Source organism: Geotrypetes seraphini, chromosome 18 (assembly GCF_902459505.1).
Source record: "Geotrypetes seraphini chromosome 18, aGeoSer1.1, whole genome shotgun sequence".
Taxonomy (NCBI): Eukaryota; Metazoa; Chordata; class Amphibia; order Gymnophiona; family Dermophiidae; genus Geotrypetes; species Geotrypetes seraphini.
Window position 1 is genome coordinate 1295333 of NC_047101.1, and position 22613 is coordinate 1317945.

At 43.7% G+C, this 22613-nt stretch overlaps 1 protein-coding gene across 4 annotated transcripts; it reads right to left on the reverse strand.

Moving 5' to 3' along the window:
* Positions 1-1386: 1386 nt before the first annotated feature.
* Positions 1387-18255, reverse strand: DDX41 (DEAD-box helicase 41). Of its 4 annotated transcripts, none has more exons than XM_033927498.1 (17): positions 18103-18255; positions 17652-17771; positions 14939-15098; positions 12679-12753; positions 11964-12024; positions 11419-11555; positions 11224-11296; positions 10970-11144; positions 10746-10882; positions 10481-10643; positions 6975-7106; positions 5604-5675; positions 5327-5423; positions 2467-2616; positions 2191-2262; positions 1858-1968; positions 1387-1767 (listed from the first exon to the last, which is right to left on the reverse strand). In XM_033927498.1, the coding sequence occupies exons 1-17, from the start codon at positions 18118-18120 to the stop codon at positions 1631-1633; spliced, it is 1890 nt and encodes a 629-aa protein (XP_033783389.1). In that variant the 5' UTR covers positions 18121-18255; the 3' UTR covers positions 1387-1630. The 4 variants fall into 4 exon arrangements, with proteins under 4 accessions (XP_033783389.1, XP_033783386.1, XP_033783390.1 ...); XM_033927495.1 differs by having other exon boundaries at positions 14939-15125; XM_033927499.1 differs by having other exon boundaries at positions 10970-11123; positions 18103-18254.
* Positions 18256-22613: the final 4358 nt, after the last annotated feature.

The following is a 22613-nucleotide window of genomic DNA, read 5'->3' on the forward strand; positions in this document are numbered from 1 at the left end:
TGGTGGAGAGGGAACAGTGGGACTGATGAAGAACAAAAATAAGTGTAAACCTTCTATCTTTTCTTTCTATTTAAACGACAGTACTTTATTTTGAGGACTATTTCTTTAATCTTTAATGCTTTTATAGGATCCGAGTTACTTAAGAACAGTTTAAAAAAATGGAACTTGTTCTTGACTGAATTAACTGGGTTTTTTTGTAACATGATTGATCCTCTCAAGGAATCCCACCTCTGTCATCTGGGAGAAGGGGGGGAGCTCACGAAGTATGCACCCCTGAGGCTCTATACAAGTCAAAAACGCCCCAGGCTTCGGTTGCTAATCCTGTTCTTTCTTCTGTTGTTGCCAACAAACTCGCTTAGAAGCAACCGGAAAAGGATCTCCAGGACTGCACAGCACTCACCTACCATCTGCTGAGGAAACTACTACTACTATTAATTATTTCTATAGTGCTACCAGACACACGCAGCACTGTACAGAGTCACAGAGTAAGAAAACAGTCCCTGCTCAAAAGAGCTTACAATCTAAACAGGCAAGACAGACAAACAAGATGTCATGGATACAGTTAATCAGCTGGCTGGGTTGGAGGGCAGAGGAGTACGGTTAAGGAATGAAGGCTATATCAAAAAGGTGGGTTTTCAGTCTGATTTTAAGCAGGTGAAGGGAAGGGACCTGACGGACAAACTCAGGGAATTAATGAAGAAGAAGGACTGCACAGGACCTTTCTGCTTGAAGGAAGAAGGCATATATCCAGCAGACAATAAGGAAATTAATTTAGGAGTACGATGAAAGCATACCCAGACTCACATTAAACTCACCTCCTGTGCCATTCAACCAGAGTAAGGACAAGCCAACACCCCCTCCCCCTCCCAGGTCCCCATGCTACCAATCACATCCACTAGAAGCAATGCCATCCCTGAGCATTAGCAGTAACACCAGTGATTAGTAACATAGGGGCCTCTTTTACTAAGCCATGGTAGAGGTTTCTACCAAATCCTTCAATGCTCACAGAATTCATATGGGCATTGGAGCATGTAGCACTCGGGGCCACAGTAGAAACCTCTCTTATGGCTTAGCAAAAGGGGGGGGGGGGGGATAACTTTACATGTGTGTTCAAAGTGCACTAATACAAGACAATTAAACTATTCTATTAAGTATTTAAGATAAAACGACCCTCCAGTCTTGCCTGAGCTACTACTAAAGATTCCCACCCTCTTGACTCTATGTCCAGCGCTAATGGAAACAAGTGTGTGACTGGCAGCCATGCGGCACGAAACACGAGTCTGATCTTTGGGAACAAGTGCATACACAAACGGTGCCTGTAATATTTCACACCCAAGCCAAATAAAAACATTTCTATCCGAAGGAAAATACTTGTAATAAACAAACTCTGCTTTTGATATTTTTATTAGGTTTTTTGTCCTTTTAAGTTCTCTAAGTTGAAAAGCATCGATCCAAACCCCTTCCCTATGCCAGAAATGTTCCCTTTGCACAAAGGCAGCCCAGAGTTAATGCAGCTTGGTAGGAACAGAAAGTCATTGCTTCTAAAAGTAGTCATGGACGTCGGTGGATACTCCAAAGTCAGCTCCTATCCAAGAACAGAGACCCAGGGCCCTATGCCAAGCAGGTCACGTTAGAAGTCCATGGAGCTGTGTGCCAGGTAGTCTTTGCGTCCAATGTTACTGACTTGTTTAGTTTGCATTGCTTCCAGCTTCGGACAGTCTGTGATGCGATGTCCCAAACCCCCACAGAAAGCACAGCCCCTCTCTCCTGCAACAGGAACAAACCAGTCAATGTGGGGGGTGGGCAGGTGCAGAGGGAAATCAGGAATCTGCTATACTAGAATGATCAGACACTTACCTCCAATGTCCAGCATGGATTCATCGCCATTGTTGAGCACCTGTAGGACAGGAGGAAGTTTCTGCCTAGCCTCCAGTAACAAGGCCTTCAAATCCATCAGCACAGATTCATCTGATGAGACAGCACAATCACAGATCTGAGAAAGCACACTTATATCCACTACAACTTTCCCCCAAATCACCTCAAAATGACTGCTATTGAGATGAGGCAGCTATACACTACTTCATAAAGCTATGGCCAGTGTTCCAGCCTACACTGGGGGTACATAGGTGAAAACACAAGTGTAGGATACTACTAACCTTCCTTCCCCCTCCCCACACCCAGCAGTCTCACCACAAGCCTTGTTGATGAACGTGGTCGCAATGCCAGTGTTGCCAGAGCGCCCTGTACGGCCAATCCTGTGAACTGGGAAAGACAGCAGCATGTTAGAGCCAAGTACCACCCACAGTAATAAAGCTCTTCATGTCCCAACTCCATGCACTCCACTCTACCCTCCCTCCCCCTTCAGGAAAAGAAGGCTCTGGTCCAAATACTCTTGCCCCATTTACACACCATATAGCATCTGTTATAATTCCTTATACATACATAAAACTCTCTATTTTTCATTACCATAATTTTCAATCTCCTCTGGCATGTCATAGTTGATTACGTGTTGAATGGCAGGGAAATCCAGGCCTTTGGAGGCTACGTCAGTAGCAACCAGAACATCTTTCTTTCCTTCCCTGAATGCCTCAATGGCTTTGGTTCTTTCTTCTTGGTCTGGAAAACAGAAACAGATTGAGCCTGCAACACAACACTGGTTCCTTGTTATCAACAGCAGATGAATCCAGAGACTTGTGGGTTATGACCAGCTAACAGCAGGTGGAGCTACAGAGCACTGACTGAACTCTGTTATATAGATCAGTAAGTTCCTTGGTCAGACAGTTTCTCACAAGCTCCTGATCTCATCTTTAACTTTACTCATGTTCAGGGATTCCTAGTTCAGTACAGCTTGGGGGTATCTAGGCTGGTTGGCCGCTTATTCTAGGGGTATACCTTGTAGTGCCAGGTCTTCCCCCACCCCTTTCCTCATAAGCAAGAAAAGAAACAACCCAGAAAGAGAAAAGCCACATTAAAGCCTGGAGATTTTAGTTTTGATTCTGCTCTTGCAGCTATTAGGGGTTGAGATGGACTCCAATAATACCTCTGCAGAGAAATTGCCCATTTATCTGCCTCCCACAGCTGCAGTGAGTACAGCTTTAAAAAATGTCCTTCTCCGTTGGGGTTATTCACATTTTTTTTTCTTTCAACTTCATTGATGGTGACTGAGGATATAAAGCACTGCTCGCACTGGGGGAAGTGCAGGGCAATGTTTGGGATGTTTTCCAGAATTGGAGGCACTGGAGTGAGAAGGACAGTCAAGTTTTCATGCAAGTGAATGTTTGCTGCACTCCTCCCAGCTCCCACTCACTGATGCAACTCAGATGCGGGCAAACGTGGCTACTGTATGAACTAATCTCCATCACATCGGACCTTAAATTCTTTGTCTGTGCAGGCTCCCAGAGTTTGTTTTGTTCCTGATGATACAGGCCTCTAAGGATGTCTAAGAAGAGGCAAGTGGAAACTGTGGCTGAGCCAGATCCACTCTCTCCATCTTCTCACTCGCCTTCAGAAGGGGGGCTTTCTGCTGTCTGGCTGTCTTTTATGTTGCCAGAGCCTCTGGAGGAAGAGGAACTAGTTAGTGATGATCCTACAGCTGTGTGTGTGGTTTCCACAATGAAGAATTACTTTTCTACATTACTAAGGCCCTAGAAGTTCTGAATATTTCTTCCCAATATGCAGCAGCTCCTTCTAATCCAAAAATAGATAACACTAAGAAGCACCCCAAGTCTTTTCCGGTTCATAAGGCTATGCAAGAACTTATTTCAGTTAAATGGTGTACCCCAGATGCCAGTTTAAGGGTGGCTGGAGTTATGTCTTACCTGTATCCTATCTCCCCAGATGAGCTTGAGAAGCTTAAGTTAGCAAAGGTGGATTCTCTGGTGGCTATGGTGACTAAGAAAACCACTCTCCTGTGGAAGGTGACATAGCTCTGAAGGATATTCAAGACAGGAAGTTAGAATCTTCCTTGAAACTCTCCTTTGAGCTTGCAACCCTTTATCTACAAGCTGTGATTTGCAGCCAGAGCTTTCCTTAGATTGTCTCTCCTTTTGCACGTGATAAACACTCTCTTGAACTCCTCAAGCGAGATGCAGCATTATGCGGGGGCTTCAATTGGGCAATCTCCGTCATGGGAGTTCCTTAGTGTCCCTGTAGTGGACAGTGTGGTCATGGTTGCGAGCTTATTGGGCTTGGGGGGGCTCATTGCTTCCACAGTAATGCTCGGGGGTTCTGGACCTGAACAGAGTCACTTTGGCTGACCAATCATCTCAAGCTCAGAGCAGTGTACAAAGGCTTACTAGCATTTTAGACTATTCTAGAAAGAAGCCAGTTTGTGTTCTGTCGAACAATGTGACAGCTGTGACTTATGTAAACAGACAAGGAGGTACTTGAAGCGCTCCCTTGGTGACAGTCGCATCTGCTCATTCACTAGGCAGAAAAGAATCTTCTCCAGCTGTCAGCAACACACATTGCAAGAAAACTAAACCTTCAGGTGGATTACCTCAGCAGAAATGCCTTGGACCTAGAGAAATGGAAACTGTCTTCAGTCTGGTCACTTGGAGGTGGGGTTCCCCCATTCTGGATCATTGCTTCTCGTCGCACTGCCAAAATTCCCAGATTCTTCAGCAGACAAAGAATGTATGGGTCACAGGGGTTGGATGTTCTTCTCCAGCAATGTAGGTCTTTATGCCTTTCCTCTGTGGCCCCTGATAGGCAGGGTACTTCATAGGATTCTTCATCACCAGGATCTGACGATCCTCGTAGCTCCATATTAGCCCAGAAGGCCAGCTCTGGATTCCTCTACCACTTGTGACAAGGAACAAAAAAAAAAAAATGTCTGTCTGTCTTGATAATTTTTTTCCTTTTATCACAGCAGATGAATCCAGAACTCCTCCCCTTTGGCTTTTCTAACTATAGTATCCTGTTTTTGTTGGCAGGCATTTCAGTCTATTTTTCTATTTAGGTTTATTGTTCAGAGTTCTGGTGGTTCACATTTTTATCTATGAATTATGCCTCTTCTGTGAGGAAATGTTTATTCTCCTTTGTTACGAACTGTACTAACTGATCCAGGAGCATACTGTCCTAGATTAAGAATTCAGTCAGCTCTCTGTCTCCACCTTCTGGTAGATGGTCATAACCAACAAGTCTCTGGATTCATCTGCTGCGACTAAAATAAAGCAAACGATCAAGTAAGACATAATTTTTCATCTGCAGTGGAAGCTTATAGTGCAGTTGCCAAGTAATACACAGGAGCAGCTGTGCTTCAGGCAGTAAAATTCACCTAATATTCCAACCCTTTCATAGTGCATGTTCCAGCATTTGTACTTACCCTTCCCTCCATGGATGGCTACAGCTTCCACACCTTTCAGTAAAAGATATTCATGAATGGCATCCACGTCTGCCTTCTTCTCTGCGAAGATCAGCACCTGTTACAGAAAGCAGCACTGAAAGCTACCATCAAACACAGGGGCACGGAGTGTATCTGAGCGGAAGCACCAACGCTGCTGCCCCATCACGCCTACCCTTGACCAGTTAACATACACAGCTCTTCCCTCTCTCCACATCATCAGTAGCTTTCTGCCTCTTTGCCTGCATACTATACCCACCGGTGGCGGTGTCTTCTGGAGACATTCCAGGAGATAAACCATCTTCGCTTCCTCTTTAACATACTCCACTTCCTGTGCAAAAGAACCCACTCATTAGGCTCTAAGATGCCAACGCTAGGCAGAATATAACAGACACTATACAAACTGGACAAAATCGTAACTTGTAATTGCAGAGCTGGGCATCCGTCGCTCCTGCTGCGGTTCACTGCTGGACCACCAGGGATTCTAAATGTACATGGGGGAGGTGGGAGGAAGATAAAAATTCTTAGAATTGGTTGGGACAGGAGGTGGGAGAGATCCCTGCTGTCTTGGCCCAGCATTGGACTATTTTTAGATGTAATTTTGTATGAAGTTTGTAACCCGCCCTGGATAAGGACAGGATATAAATAAATAAACCAAACCAAACCAGGATTTAAGGCAGGCCCGGAGGAGGCCTGTAAGACATTGGGAGGGAAGAGGACAGGGTACAGAACCTGACAGGGCAGGGATGGAGGGTGGCTGGGTGCAGAGCCTGGCAGGGTAGGGAATGAGAACAGGGTGCAGAGCCTGGTAGGGTAAGGCAAGGCACTACACTTGAATATTAACCCCCCCTCCCAGTTTATATTTGAGTCAACCTTTTTTCTTCTTTTTGGGGGGGTTACCTCAGTTTATATGGTAACAAGACATCAAGGATGGCCTGAGGCTTGGGCTCTTATGACCTCTGGCCAATTCTACCCTCAGATGTATCGGAAATATTTACCCTCCCCCTCTCAGACCACTCTAAGCTGGACATATAGTATAAGCCAAATAGGCATAAACACATGTGACCCTCTTCGTGAGGAATCACAAACAGCATCTTCAATGAACCTTTTCCTTACACATCCAGGGTGGGAGGGATTGTACTATTGTATTATTTTAAATAAGTGTTGATTAATCAATGGGTGGGTGGGTGGGGTAAAATGATTGATTTTGAATTTCTGTAAGTTGAATGTGCTTTTCTTGACTTGTTATATGTACCTGTGTGTTGCACTGAAAATGAATAAAGATTTTTATTTTTTTTAAAGAACCTTTTCAAACAATCAAAAAATGCTGACTTGTTTTTCTATTATAGTTTGAAAAATAATTGACACAAAGCTGAAAGGTTAAGTTATTGGAAAAAAACAAATTCACTAAGAATTGAACTTTCTGATTGAATGGCAAAGCCTGAACTCTGTTCAGCAACTCTAAAGCTGAGGTGAGAGCAATGAAAAAGAAAAATGTCACCAAGCCTGAGTAAAGAAAAGAAACCTCAGCTAAAGCACCAAAGCCAAAAGAGTGGAAAAATGCAGGACACTCTCCACCTCCAGTGTCTGGCAGGGTTTGGGAAGTGCCATCAAGTCTAGCGTGTCTCACCTGTATAACATCCAGGCTGGCGGCACCAGCACGCCCCACATTAATGGTAATGGGCTTTACCAGAGCACTCTTTGCAAAATTCTGGATTTTCTTGGGCATGGTGGCACTGAAGAGCAGCGTTTGCCGTTGACCCTGAAAAGGGAGTGGAGAGGACTGTGTTTGTTGTTTTTATTTTATGCTATTATGAAAGTTTAGTTCTAGATGAAAGATTGCTAGTTAGAATCTAAAACAAGAAACAAGTGGGGAACGGGACTTGGGAACAATACACTTTATTGATTGTAATTACAAATAAATATTTAATAAAGTGTAGGTACATAAATATAATGTCCTCTTTCATTTTGACCCGAGGCGGTCTGTGTTTTGGTCTCCAGGGGGAGGCCTGCCTCAGGGGTAAAGGAGTCAGTTCAGTAGATGGTGCTGTGGCACTGAAATAGAAAGCTCTGGACTTGTGATGAGGTCCTTAAAAAAACACAAAACCCACCAGGAAGCATGAACACTCAATGCATAGAGCCGTGTAGGTGCACAAAGCAAACACTGAGTGTTTCTTGTTTTGGTTTGCTCTACGTGAGGTTGTTTTCCTTGTTCTTTTGTGGTTTGCTAGTTAGATTCTAACATCAAGAAAGCAGTTGGGTGTGTCTGGCAAGCAGTAAATGGGTAAATTAAATCTTACCTACTAGTTCACTTTCCTTTGGTCCCTCCAGACCTGCATAGCTGGGTTATGCACTCCGACCAGCACATAGAGACTGAGAACCACTGACTTTGGAGAACACTTATGCGAGCCAGTTGTTGAACCACTAAGCAGAAACAGTCAACCTATCCCTGTCTCTCTCAGTGCTAAAGCCATAGGCCCCTTACTGGAACCCAGCTCTGTTGCTCCAGGTAGCAGCTTTATATAGGCTTATTTTTTATTTTTTTTTCCCCATTATTTTTTATTTTCAAATTTTACATAAAGTGTACAAAATATTATATAGGCTTATTTTTTATAAACATATTTTTTTTTAATTTTCTTTGCACAAAGGCAACAGAACATAACCAAACCCCCACAGTCCGACCAACATTCGGGCCCCCAAAACCAAATATGCAAAATCATGCAAAGTCTCTTCTGAAGAAAAAACAAAATTGCCAACTCTACCCCAGGGCTGGATCCCGATGTGCCTGGACATCCAACTGGAAATTACATGCAAAGGAATGTTAAGAAGACCAGGCAGTCACTTTACTGATGTCCAGAGGGAGAACCAGAGAACTCTTTGCCCAAGAGGTCACCTGGACCCCCCCTAGTGGAATATGCTTTCAGTTGTAAGGACACCAACCTGCTCTTAATATAAGCTGAAGCAACCACTTCATTAACTGCTCCTTGATGACCACCAATTAAGAAAAACAACTTGTCTGACTGAAGAAATATCTTCATTCTATACAAGTACCGTAAGTGCACAGCACCCTCTGAAAATTCAGACAATACAACCACTGCTGATCTGGGGAACCCACCAGATCCCCAAGTGATTTATTTGAAACCTCATTGCTACTTTCGGGAGAAAGGAGAGCGCCAGCCTGAAAACTTATTCCATAGAAAAAACAAAAAAAGGCATCCTTCAGCTCTGAAATTCACCTTGCTGAAAAAACAGCCACCTGAAACACTATCTTCAAGGAACGATCCTTCAAAAGAACAATTTGATAAATGCTGAAAAGGCATCAAGACCAGGGCATTCAGCACAAAATTAAGATCCCAGGAAGGAACCATAGGCCTCTGCAAGGGATAAATCAACATACTCCTCAAAGAAAACATATCATAGCTGGATGAGAAACAAAGTGTTTACCCTTAATCAAACCAGAAACAAGCCAAGGCCTTCACCTTCACCTTCAGAGAAGATAAGGCCAGGCCTTTGTCCAGGCCATCCTGCAAAACATCCAATAATTGCAGCACAGAAGATCCAAACACCACACCTTGAAGATACATGAAACCTGTATACATGCCAATGATGTAGACATTTTCCTAGACTGCCAAAGCATCAAGATCACTCTGCCAGAGAAGCCCCAGTTCTTCAATCGTACCCTCTCAATAGACAAACCGTAAGACAGAATGGAGTTGGGTTATCCATCACCACTGGACCATGAGGTAGATCTGATAACTGCAGCAGCTGAAATGAACGGTCCTCTTCCAGTACGGCATTAGATCGCTGTATTACGGCCTCCGTGGCCAATCCATGTTTGGAATTTGCCATATAGCAAATTTTTAATAAACATAAACAAACACACCTGGACTAGAATATCAGTGCCTTCTAACTTGAAATCCTTTCTTTGACAGAAGTAGTGGGGAACCTTTGCATTTGAAAATGTCACCATCAGGTCAATGACAGGAAATCCCTACTTGCGTACAAGGTCAGATCAAAGGCACTGCAGCTCAAAATCATTCACCTGGATCCAGAAGCATCCTGCCTGGGAGAAGAGGAAAGCAACTTTTGGGGCCTCCCTGCCGATTTGCATAAGGCACTGCTAGGACTGACTGTCCCACCATCACTAGGCAAATTACTCATTTCTAGTCTGTTGATCAACCACCGAGCCTCTTCCTCCAACTATCTGCCCTGAGCCACCTGGTTGTGAGAGTGAGCTCCCCAGCCCTTGAGGGCTTCCTCTGGAGAGGATCCAAAGTCTGGCCTCTGGAAAGATTTTGAGACTGTACCACCACCTCACGCTGTGTCTCACTACACCCCCAAGAGGCAGCCAAGTCTCCAAGGATTGGGTCTGAGGAGACCACCTGGATAGCAAGGACACATAATAGCCTAGGCCCACTGAACCACCTCCAGGGAGACTACCATGGAACCCAGGATCTGCAAGTAGTCTCTTGCATGCTTATCTAAAGCAGATGATGTACTTAAGACTGCAACTTCAGACTCAAGCCTCAGGCAAAAACACCCATCACAGCAGAATATCAAATTGAACTCCAGGGTCTGAGATGGAACCAGAGGAGTTTACAACCCAGCTCAATGATTGCTCACCTGAGTGTCACCTGAATGTCACTCATGTAAGGATGGACTAAAATCCCATTTCTCCTCAGAGCTGCTACCAGTCTGCTACCACTACCATAAATTCCTCCAAAACAACAGACCCCACTAAAGTTAACTGCATAGGCTTACCATGTCCACCATCTGCTGGAGACTGAAAACAACTGGCTCTCTGGGATTGCACAGTCTCCATTTGCTGGCTGGATTGTATAACCCAGCTATGCTGCTCCATTAATTCCATCGCATCCCTCTAGCAGAAATAGACACTGACCCTGAAGTAATGGAGTCTGTCTGGCTACACGGAGGACCTAGGAGGACACATGTTGATAGCCATTTAGATCATTATAGAGCCCTGTGCTTAGCCATGGGGAGAACGGAAGTACACTAAGTGAACAATGACAGTAGAGTGCAAAACTACTGTCCTGGGTGAGGAGAAATCCAGGAAGGCAAACCAGATGGGCCAAATGGATGTACTGCTATAGAAGCAAGAGATGGGAGAAGACCTACCTTAAAGTAAGAGAAAATGGTTCGAATGTCCTCCTCGAAGCCCATGTCAATCATGCGATCAGCCTCATCTAGTGCCAAGTAGCGACAAATGTCCAGGCTCACCATTTTCTTCTGCAGTAAGTCCATGAGCCGACCTGGTGTTGCCACCATCATATGAACACCACTGCAGACAGGGTGGAAAAAAGAGGCAGACCCTACTGTTTGCATTCACTACAACAGGGGCAGGGGGCATGACAGAATAAGAGAAGAGGAAAGCTGTGCTTACTGTTTAATAGTTTCCATTTGCTCCCTGACAGACATGCCTCCGATACAGAGGGCGCAGCGCAGCTGGGGCAGGCCGTCCTCCTGCAGGAGTCTGCAGTAATATTCCATGATTCCATGTGTTTGACGAGCTAGTTCCCGCTGCAAGCAGTAAGACATAGCCTTGGTTGAAAAGAGCAGATAGCAATCGGTATCCTCCCCACCCTAAGTGTGCTTGTCAATACTCACTGAAGGGCAAATGATCAAGCCATAGGGCCCCTCTCTCTTGGTGAATGGTAACCTCTTCTCCTGCTCCAAACAAAACATGATAACCGGAAGGGTGAACACCAAAGTCTTCCCAGAGCCAGTGAACGCAATGCCAATCATATCCCTGCCAGACAAGCTGCAAAGACAGAAGAGAAAGCTGCTGATCATTCAGACCCTCTCACACAATGGTAGCAAAAGAATGCCGGGGAAAGGAGGACAGTGCCCATAAGACTCACATAACTGGAATGCCCTGAATCTGGATGGGGGTTGGCTGCAGGATGCCTTTCTTCTTCAGGCCACGCAAAACAGCTGAGAGAAGAGCAAGAACTGACATGAAGGGATGGTCCAGAAGTGCAGCATGCCCACCACTACCTCCCACAGGACCCCTCGCTGAAATGGGAGATACAGAAATAACAAGAGAAAATCGATACCTGCAGGGAATTTCATCTCTTTAAAGCATTTGATGGGGGCAGGAATCCCTTCTCCTTCCACTAGGATGTGATATTTTCTTCGTACACGATCATGCCGGGCCTCAGACATGTGCAGAATGTGTCGAGGTGGCTTCCAGCTACACCAACCCAGCAAAATTAAACAGAAGCCTTTAACTGGGGAGGAAATTTTCACTGTTTCTGATCACTTACTGCAGGACACAATCATAGTTGCTAGCAGAATCCTAGATAACAACAAAACATAATCCATCCCTACCAAGCCTCAATTTCCATAAACTACATTAACCCTGAATGTACTGCATGATTTCCAAACTTACAATACGACAGCCCCTCAAACTTACTGTTTGCTCACTAAACTCATCATCATTTTATTTGCCCTATATTCACTGTCCCCAAAACAAATGGAAAACAAAGAGAAGACAGGGCAGGTGATGCAGATGCAAACTGAACTAGCCAGATTTTGACCAGTATTTTACACATCTGGTTGAGAAGGTGAGAACATTCAGAGGTCTTGGAGAACAACGTACCTGGTTTTAATGGGCTCATCATAAGTAATGCCTTTTGCCATTTCCTTCACAGACATTAAAGCTAAAGAGGAAGATCAGAGATATTACAGTTTCCACACAGCTCAATGCCACCAAATACAAAGAAAATGGGAGAAAATAGATCTTTACTTTAGTTAAAGAAAGCTCCTCATAAAATGCATTGAGTTACTTTTATTTCTATATATTACCTAGTTAAAGAAAGCAAATCCTCCACACATGCATCTAAGGGGAAGAGGAGGTCGGCATACTCAGAGGCAATTTTACCACTTCAACTTCATTAACCCTTTAATTGGCAGACGGTGAAACGAGAGCAACAGTGCCAAGTAAGAGGCAGATCGCCCATAAGAGCCAGAGAAGACAGATGCTGCTTCTGAGCAACAAGGCCAAATAAAAGGATTAAAGAATATTACTACAATGAACGGGGTGTTGAACCCACCCCCCAGCCTTCTTGAAAAGATTGCAGGCTTGGTTTCCCATGTCAAACAAAAATAGCAGCGACCCAGCAAATGACAGAGAAAGATAAAATTGGTTGACCCGGTCCACCCATCTTCTGTTTTGCGTAGCCAAAGAGAGAAATTCCCAGAAATATCATATCTGACCTAGGCAGGCCAAAAATCTGCTATTATGTTATTACGACTCTAACATGCAATAACGGAGAAAGTGAAGGACAGCAACCTGTTGCCGTGTGCTCGCTTACCTCGGCCTTCGGCTACACTTTCCAATATTTTCTCCTCTTCCTTTAATTGCTTCTCTTTGGCAGACTCCTTCCGAGCTGTACATAAAAGAAAAACCAACAGAATTGGTCAGAGGAAATCTGCTTACAATAAGGCACAGAACAAAGCTGTCACCTTACTTTATACAAAAGGCCAAATTTGTGGAAAGGAACAGACATTTCACCCCACACTGAAATGTAAAGCAGTAGAAAAACTTATTGGGATCTATTTCTGAGTATGAAAATCACTCATGTAGGAATTGTTGACTGATACTAGGCATATGGCTTCAATTTTTTCTTTTTTCAAATTCTTTATTCATTTTTCCATCTTACATCAAGAACACAATATTACATCATTTAAACTTTGTAAACATCACTTGTATTTCTTCAAACATCATCTTAAAAACATAAATTTATACCCTCCCCACAAATATTTTAATCAAAAATATCATATAAATATTATATTCTTATCTATTGATCAAACTTTTAATATAACTTTATACCCTCCCCCCTATGTATAAGTGTACTTTCAGTGGATAATGGTGTCTAATCATTGCAATAATTTGTCAATGGCCCCCAAATCTTTTAAAAATTATTATAATTCCCTCTTTGTATGGCAATTGTTCTTTCCATTTTGTAAATGTGGCACAACGAATTCTACCAGAAGGTATAGTTAAGTCTACTGTAATTTTTCCAATTACTGGTAATATGTTGTATGGCGACTCCTGTCATGATCAATAAAAGTCTATTTATTGCTTGATGAAATTTGACTTTTTGTTCCCATTGAAATACCGAACATTATTGTATCATATGATAATGCTACATGGTTTTCTAATAAGCAATTAATTTGAGACCAAATTGATTTCCAAAATGCCATGATACATGGACAATAGAATATGAAATGATCTAACTTTTGTAATCTAACTGGGGTCCAAAAACTTCAACTTTTTCATTAAAGAGATAGTGGTTTAGGGGAATTCTTCACGCAGCAAACTTTAACATATGTTAAGGGAATCAGCACATGCTAAATGCCCATAAGTACAGAATGGGCTTGTAGCATTTATTGAACATGCTAATTCCTTTAATGCATGTTAAGGCCATAATGCCGCTTATTCTCATTATTAAGCTCTTTGTCCTCCTTAGGCATTGGGTTATATGCAGTAAGAAAGGCAGAGAAAGTAGAAAGATTATATTTCAATTTAAAACATTCAGATGTTTTGAAACAAACTTAGAAAACGCTTACTACTTGCATTATTTTTTTAAAGTTCAGACACTGATCAGCAAGATTTACGGTGTTTCACCAGATGCAACTTTCCGACTAATTTTGCTAATCTGTTTCTCCATAGTTAACCTGAAATCCAAAATTATCAACACTGCAAACTACTGATCTATCGGTAACGTAATGCTATCAACTAGGGGGTTTAGTATAGGTTTTTGGTCATCTACCCATAACAAATGTGTCAAGATTTAACATCAATAAATGTGCCTGCACTGAATTTTGATAACATAAAAACAGTAGTAGGAGTAGTAGAATTATACTAAATATTCACTTGTGCTATCTGCAGCAGGGTCCCGTGGTAGATCACTTGCACAAACATTTAGTAGACGACCCTCTAAAGAAAGGACATGTGAAAACTGGACCCATGTGGTTTCAAAACCTTTAAAAGTGTCAATTCTGCTACTAAATCTGTACTACACTAAAGGAAATGAATAAACCCGAAAAGATCATCCCAAGATAGCCCATGATGATCTCCAGAAGAGTTGCCATACTGGGACAGACCAAAGGTCCATCAACCCCAATATCTACAATTTTCAAAGACAACACTGTTACCATAATCCAAAAAATTTCCCTAAAAAAAAAAAAAATGCTCAAAAATACATTATCATCTCAAAATTTGCCTGCAATCTGTTGTGTAAGCTGCATAGCTGCCTGTTTAAGCTACGTGGTTTTGTTTTTCAATCTTTGTATGGGGATTTGGTTTCGTTGCAAGATGCATTTCAGTGAACAGTGTTAGGCTTTTCTTCTATTCAAGCTGTTAGATTTCATGGCAGCATTGTATATGGAACTCCCTTCCTTTATCCTTGAACAGAAGTCCAACTATCTCTCTTTCTACAAGGAATAGTAAGTTTTCTAATACATTTTGATCAGGCCGGTTACCAAACTGATCCAAATAGAAAGGCAATCAGTAGAGAGATCACCCAAAATCTCACCTGGCCGTCTACCAGCCCAAGAGTATTTTTGTACCTTCTGCCTTCTCTTTTAGGTGCTGATGCTGGTCTAAGAGACTGACATTGGATCGGGGTCCCAGGGGAATGTCATCTTCATCTGGTCGCTGGTCACTGCCGCTGTCCTTCTGGTCATCTTCTGCTACCCCCTTCCTACGCATCTGTAACAGCTTCTGCAGCTGCAGGACCAACATATTCAGTAGTTGCTAGTAACCACAGGCAAAAAAACCCAAACAAACACAAAAGCACTCCTTAGACGAGCCCCCAGACAGCTTCATCAACATAGAAACAGAGAAAAATGAAAGAGATAAAGACCATATGGAATAACATAAATTATTTGTATTCAGCAAAAGCCTTACAGTTCAATGTGGATCACACACAAGAACTGGTCAAAACTAGGAATATTACAAATTACACAGGACCATCAATAACACAGAAAAATCAAAAGCTATACAGTACAGCAAAAAAATGTATAAAATAAATTTTCAAAGATTGTCTGAAATCACTGAACAAGGAAGACTGGGAGAACAGGGATGAGAACTCAGACCTCATTCGTGACCCTTGGATTGAAATCGGTCTAGACTTAGCCCTAACAGAAGGAAAAGTGAAAAAATTGACATAGGTAGGAACTGCAAAAACAAAATGAGCAATCGTATAAGATGGAGCCAGTAAACTTAAACTGTATGCCGGAAGCCAATGGAGCTAAAGATGGTAAGGAGAAATAGGATCCTATTTTTTAAGGAGGCTATCAAACATAAAGCTGTATTTGGACCGTCTACAGCAGCTTTCAAGAGCCACTGTGGACAGCCAAAATAAATAAAGTTACAATATTCTAACATACTCAGGGGACCAGAGCTTCAGTAAATAATCTACACTGATTTCATAAAGTAGCCTTATATTGAGGAAAGCCACCACATAAAACACTCCTTTGGAAATACAGAATTAACCAGAGCCTGCATAGATAAATCCCTATCCAGAGTCACACTCAACAATTTCATGGTAGAAACCAACGGATAATTGGACTGATGGACAAGGATACTAGTCTTACTGATGCCAGAAAAAATTGGGTATTTTCAGAATTCAATTTATGTTCATACGTCCACTCCTCCACCACTTCCAAAGCCTTTTGAACTTGTATAACCTCTAGGGAGGGTAAGGATGGAATGGGAATTAACAGGGTTTTTTGGTTAATAATAAATCTCAATACTGTATATAAAACAGCATAACTATAAGATATAAACCCATGATCGATCAGCCTCTTTCCCAATGAACAAAGATATACATTAAACAAAGACCTAGACAGATAGTTCCAGCAGATCTAAACATGTCAAAAGAATATTATGATCCACCAAATCAAAAGCACTACACTTCTCCCTCCGTATCCACGGGGGTTAGGGGCAGAGCCGGCCTGCGAATATTAAAAAACCATGAATAATATTCTGGCATGCTGTAACCCACCCCCCGCTTCCCCGGCATTCCTTAAGCCTTACCTGGTGGTCTAATGGGTTTTCGTGGCTGGAGCAATCTTCCTACGCTCCTGCCCCGTGCAGATCACTCATAGGAAATGGCTGCCGTGAGCTCCTGTCGTAGTCTCGAGAGACTACGGGAGCTCACAGCAGCCATTTCCTACGAGTGATCTGTATGGGGCAGGAGCGTAGGAAGATCGCTCCTACCCCAAAAACCCGCTAAACCACCAGGTAAGGATTAAGGGGGGTCTAAGAGGGCTTAAAAATAGCCTGAAAAATGAAAATGGATCAAAAAAAATATATATATCATGAATAACCGAATCCACGGATGCTGAAACCGTGGATTCGGAGGGAGAAGTGTACTTAAATTGAATTGAAGAACCAGAGCGTTTATATCTTTACTGATCAAACAATGGATTTTATCCAGCAGGGATGCTAAACAATGATCTAAAGCTAGATTGTGAAAAATGTTAACACATCATGCTTCTCAAGATAATCCACCATAATTAAAAAAAAAAATTAAAAAAAATGGAATTGAAGCAATGCATGTATAATTTGAAACCAGCATTATTAGATCCTTGGAGCTCTTAACAATGGGAGTAACAATAATCTGTCAGAAGGAATTTTGCCCTATGAAAGCAGTCATCAACCAGGCATATAGCTGCCTCTGATAAAAAGGAGCAGCAGTACCTTGTGCTCGGGCTCCATCATGCACACACATCAAGAAAACAAAAGTATCTAATGTAATTATTATTTTAAAAGTGTTAAAAAATGAGCATACCATATCTTCCAGACATCAACAATCCTCCACCAATGCTGGATCTACCCCAAAATAGCTATCACAATTGTAGAAAATAGTTTAGGGTTAAAAAAATATATGAAGAGTTGGACCACTGAAGGAAGAAGTTCCTGCAGTGCTTGTGTACAACTTCTGACATCAGTAAAATCAGACACTAATTTAAATAAAGCTCTGGCTTGATAATATCATTAACTCCATCTATGCATAATATGATGCCTGCTGTTTCTCTTTGAGGACTTTTATGTATTCTCGGGATTCCTATTAATATTAGATGTGTCAGAAACTCCCCGTCAGCTCCATGGACCCATCTAAAATCTACCACCTCTTCCTCTCCCTTGAAGACCCCTAAGAAAGCAGGTGAAGAGCAGGTTGCACAGCCCCCCTCTTGTTCTTCTTAGACACCCCATGTTTTTCATGGGCCTAAACAGAGAGACCGGCGTCTTCTCTGCAGCCACAAGATACTTTACCATCTGCTCCTTGCGCTGCTGGACAGGGACGTAGGGGACATAATCTTCCTCTTCCTCCTGCTCCTCATCCATGTCTTTCTTTTCCTCCTTCTCGGGCTGTGGGTCCTGTAATCGTGGCCACTGCAAAGAAGAAAAGCATCAGCTTTCAACTCCTAAACTCCTTTCACCAAGGGTTCTGCATCCCCAACCCTCTATGTCATATCTAAGTTAGATTGTAAGCTCTTCCGAGCAGGGACCGTTTTGACTCCTAACTCCTCTCCCCTTGGGTTCTGCATCCCTAATCCTCTATGTCATGTCTGTCCAAGGGAGATTGTAAGCTCTTCCGAGCAGGGACCGTCTAAATGTCAACGTGTACAGCGCTGCGTACGCCTTTCAGCGCTTTAGAAGCGATAAATAGTGGTTGTAGTAGCAGAGCTGAAGGGGGAACAAACACCACCGAATCGACTCTCACCTTGCGCTCGGGCTCCATCGTGCAAACGCTCCGCTTCCGGCCTCTTCCGCTCTGCGGTGTCGCTGCTAAGCAACGCTAAGATCGCTCGACGGCACGCACGGCGCGTAACCAATCTCGACGCCCCGCCACTTCCGGAAGCGTGCTAGAGGCGGAGTCTCAGGGGGTCGGAAAACTGGTCACGTGCAGGTGTGACGCCGATGCGGGGGAGTGGGCGGAGTCACGCCATCACGTGCGCCGGCCTTTTCACAGTACTGTATTTGGCAAGAACCAGAAGCGCGTGCAGGCTGTTGCCTAACTACAGCTCTAAGGTGTTCAGTGGGCACAGCTGGTCACGTGCAGGAGGTGTGAAGCCGATGGGCGGAGTCACGTGCACCCGCCTAGTTCCATGCTGTTGCTTAACTGCACATATGTTAGCCATGGGCTAGGCTTTTCCTCATTTGCAGAGATGACGAGAAGAGCTTCCTACAAATGAGAGCCAGGGCTCCTTAATCCTCCATTGTCAAAACAGATAGTGAGCCATGGACAGAAATGTAATTCGTAAACCCCTTGGATTTTTCTCTGTCCCCAAGCACCAAGACAAGTTTCAAGTTTATTCGGATTTTATATACCGCCTATCAAGGTTATCTAAGCGGTTTTTACAATCAGGTACTCAAGCATTTTCCCTCTCTGTCCCGGTGGGCTCACAATCTATCTAACGTACCTGGGGCTATGGAGGATTAAGTGACTTGCCCAGGGTCACAAGGAGCAGCGCGGGGTTTGAACCCACAACCCCAGGGTGCTGAGGCTGTAGATCCAACCACTGCGCCACACACTCCTCATTGTGGACCCACCACAGATACCAGGCTCCTGCTCAAAGAAGGAAGATGAGAATAGCAGCTGCAGATACAGACTGAGACAGAAGGTAGGCGCAGGAAGGACAGGCCAGGAGTCTACAATGTCTCACCTACCTACTGGAAAAGAGTTCACCAGGATAAGTACAGAATCTCTTTTTCCAGTGCAATAGGTGAGACATTCTAGCAAGGTGGGATGTACAAATACAGTCCCCAAAAAGCTAGTATGTCCCTCAAGACTGAGGACCCAAAGTCAGAGTCCTGTCTCGATGTCACATCCCCTTTGTAAAACATGGCAACCTTGTACAGAGGAAAAACAAACTGCAGACTCCTATGTACCAGATGCAGGCAATGTTTATTATACCAAATATCTTATGCAGTTGAAAATACCACCTTATAACAAACCAAGGGACCTGACACGGTCCGTGTTTCGGAAAACACTCCTACCAGGTCCATGGTTGCTAAGGTATAAAGTAAACCGTAATAAAAGGTATAAAACAGCCGTCTGTATGGTATCCTTCTCCATTTAGTGTGCGATGCAAAACTAGTAAAACAAAAGCATAAAATATTTGGTATAATAAAAATTGCCTGCATCTGGTCTGCAGTTTGTTTTTTGTTTTTGCTTTGGCTAGTGATACTGCAGTTTTTGTTGGATTCCTTTGTGCTGTTAAACTTGTACAGAGGACCACGTTACTGCCCAGCAAATCTCAAGGGAGACTGCTCTAGCTTCAGCCCACACATACTAGTAGAATGTGCAAACAGGATACTGTTTCCCAGAAAGAGTGTAAGATGATGAAAGGGACTCACGGATCCATCTGGAAATCATGGCCTTAGAAGCAATGGGTCAGCACAAACAAATGGTCCAAAAGACAAAACTCATTTGTGATCTCCAAATAGCAAAGAAGCACTCTGCACATATTTAGTTTCCTCAAAACACGATCCTATGTCTTTGGACCAGAAGGCTGAAAAACAGGCAAACTAATTTCCTGATTAACATGAAAACCCAAAACCACCTTCGGCAGGAAGGAAGGAAATGTGCGCAAGGAAATCCCAATCTCCGAGATCTGGAGAAATAGTTCACTGCAAGAGCCTGGAGTTCAGAAACACATCTTGCTGATGTCAAGTTCAAGAAGGAAGCATCTTGAAGGGGCTCAAAGGGATCCTTGGGTAGACTAGACAATATCAGGTTGAGGTCCCACAAAGGGAACAGCAGTTTAATCGGTGATCTAATGCAAAGAGCCCCTTTCAAAAATCTGGCAACATCAGGGTTAGGCTCCAAAGATGAATGACTACCCTGGGCTCGAAAACAAGAGAGCCCAGCCACTTGGACCCAAAGGGATACCACAGCAAGGCCTTGATCAAGCCCAGCGAGCACCACGGAAATTGGAGCGGAATACCAGTACTAGAAAGTCTTCTGTGATTTAGCGTAAGCAGGTACAGTAGTCGACTTCTTAGACATGAGAAGAGTGCCAAGGACCATATCAAAACAGCCCTTGTGGTCTAAAGCTGCACGCTCAAAGAGCCATGCCATAAGAGCAAAGTGACCCGGGTCCTCCACACAGACTGGTCTGCATAAGTAGGTCTGGATGGGCACTCAACCAAAGGTCGCAACCCTTGTGAAGATGCATCAGATCTGTGTACCATACAGCCTGTGAGGCCAGTCTGGAGCCATCAAAATGACATGACCCAGATGGTCCGCTAGCGGCCTATCATGGGTCAGGGAGCAAAGACATACAGGAGGATCCCAAGGCCACGGCTGCATCAGAGTGTCAAGACCCTCATTTCTGAGCTCAGACCTTTGATTGAAGAATTGATCTGCTTTCTTGTTCTCTGCTGTGGCTATGAGGACAAAGTGGGGCTAACCACAGTGTTGCACAATGAACAGACTCCACTGGCTCTCGAAGCCGGAGGCCTGACCGGTATCGGTGGCCAGGCTGCCAGCTGAGGCACCTCTACAAAAATGTGCAGATGGGGGGAGGGACCCAGCATGAGATCCGCTGGGTTTAATACCCCCGAGGTTGGACGGATCTCTAAACATGACCCGTCCAAGCTCTGTCCGGCACTAAAGGGGAACCAGGAGTCCTAAAACAAATTCCAACAGACCTAACAGGGGGAGCCAATTTGGTCTTACCACTGCTGGAGATTGAGAAAACACTGGGTTGGTAGGGGGAGCCTCAGTTAATATACTACAACCAAGTTTTGGTCCCAGTCTCCACCTGCTGGTCACAGTGAGATATAACCCAACAGTGATAAAGAACAGTACCGGTCTGCAGATGCTGCAGAACGGCAATTTTAGGATTTATCAGGTGGGGGAACACAGAGGACATGCAGAAACCTTCAAAACCCCACTTTTCAGACCTTCACCGATTCACCTCACAGGTTGTGTCAGCCTTTACTCACTGTGACCTGTTTGTGGAACTGTGCTGCAGCCTACCTCAGTTTTCCTACAATAGCTGGATTAGAGAATCACTGCCTTATGCTGGGGATGCCTCTGTAACGCTGATCTTCGGGCTGCCAGTCAGACCCAAGCCTGATGCACTTCCACCCCTGGAGACCGATGGACATGTACCGGGACGGGCCTAAGGGCACCTAACAGCCTGTGCTCGACCCTTGCTTAACAGAGTCTTATACAGGGACATCAATCCCTCCTTTTTCCTACTGGTCATACCAATCCCTATGCACCCTAGCATCCTTCTAGCTTTCACTGTCACCTTTTCAACCTGTTTGGCCACCTTAAGATCATCACATACAATCACACCCAAGTCCTGCTCTTCTGTCATGCACATAAGTTCTTCACCCCTAAAATGTACTGTTACTTTGGATTTTTGGACCTTGCATTTCTTAGCATTAAATTTTAGCTGCCAAATTTCAGACCATTCTTCAAGCTTCGCCAGGTCTTTCTTCATGTTATTCACACCATCTGATGTGTCTATTCTATTACAGATTTTGGTATCATCTGCAAAGCGGCAAATCTTACCAGACAGCCATTCAGCAATATCATTTTTAAAATGTTAAAAAGAACAGGCCCAAGCACTGAACCTTGTGGCACACCACTGGTAACATCCCTTTCCTCAAAGAGATCTCCATTGATTACTACCCTCTGTTGCCTTCCAGTCAACCAATTCCTGACCCAGTCTGTCACTTTGGGGCCCATCCTGAGGGCACTCAGTTTATTTATTAGACGTCTGTGTGGAACACTGTCAAAGGCTTTGCTAAAATCTAAATACACCACATCTAGCGCACTCCCTCTACCCAGTTCTCTGGTCACCCAGTCAAAGAAATTGAATAGATTTGTCTGACAAGACCTACCTCTAGGGAATCCATGTTGCCTCCTATCCTGTAATCCACAGGATTCCAGAAACTTGACCATTCTCTGTTTTAAAAGCATTTCCATTAATTTGCTTACCACAGAAGTCAGACTTACCAGCCTGTAATTCTCTACTTCTTCCTTACTTCCACTTTTGCGGAGAGGGACCACATCTGCCCTTCTCCAGTCCTCTGGTACCACTCCTGACTCTAGAGACTCATTGAAAAGGTCAGTCAGCGGAACCACCAGAACTTCCCTCAGCACCCTCAGATGTACACCATCCAGCCTCATCGCTTTGTCTACCTTTATTTTAGCTAGCACCTCACAAACATAACCTTCTGAAAATTGATCAGTGTGTACTACTTTTCCATCCC

What these genes read in the sequence shown, in the direction of transcription:
- DDX41 (XM_033927495.1), bottom strand. An exon ending in CCATTTTCTCTTACTTTAAG is followed by an intron (nt 7,107 to 10,480) that starts GTAGGTCTTCTC and finishes CTCCCTTTTCAG; the next exon opens with GGTCAACGGCAAACGCTGCT. An exon ending in ATCCATGCTGGACATTGGAG is followed by an intron (nt 1,768 to 1,857) that starts GTAAGTGTCTGA and finishes TTCCTGTTGCAG; the next exon opens with GAGAGAGGGGCTGTGCTTTC.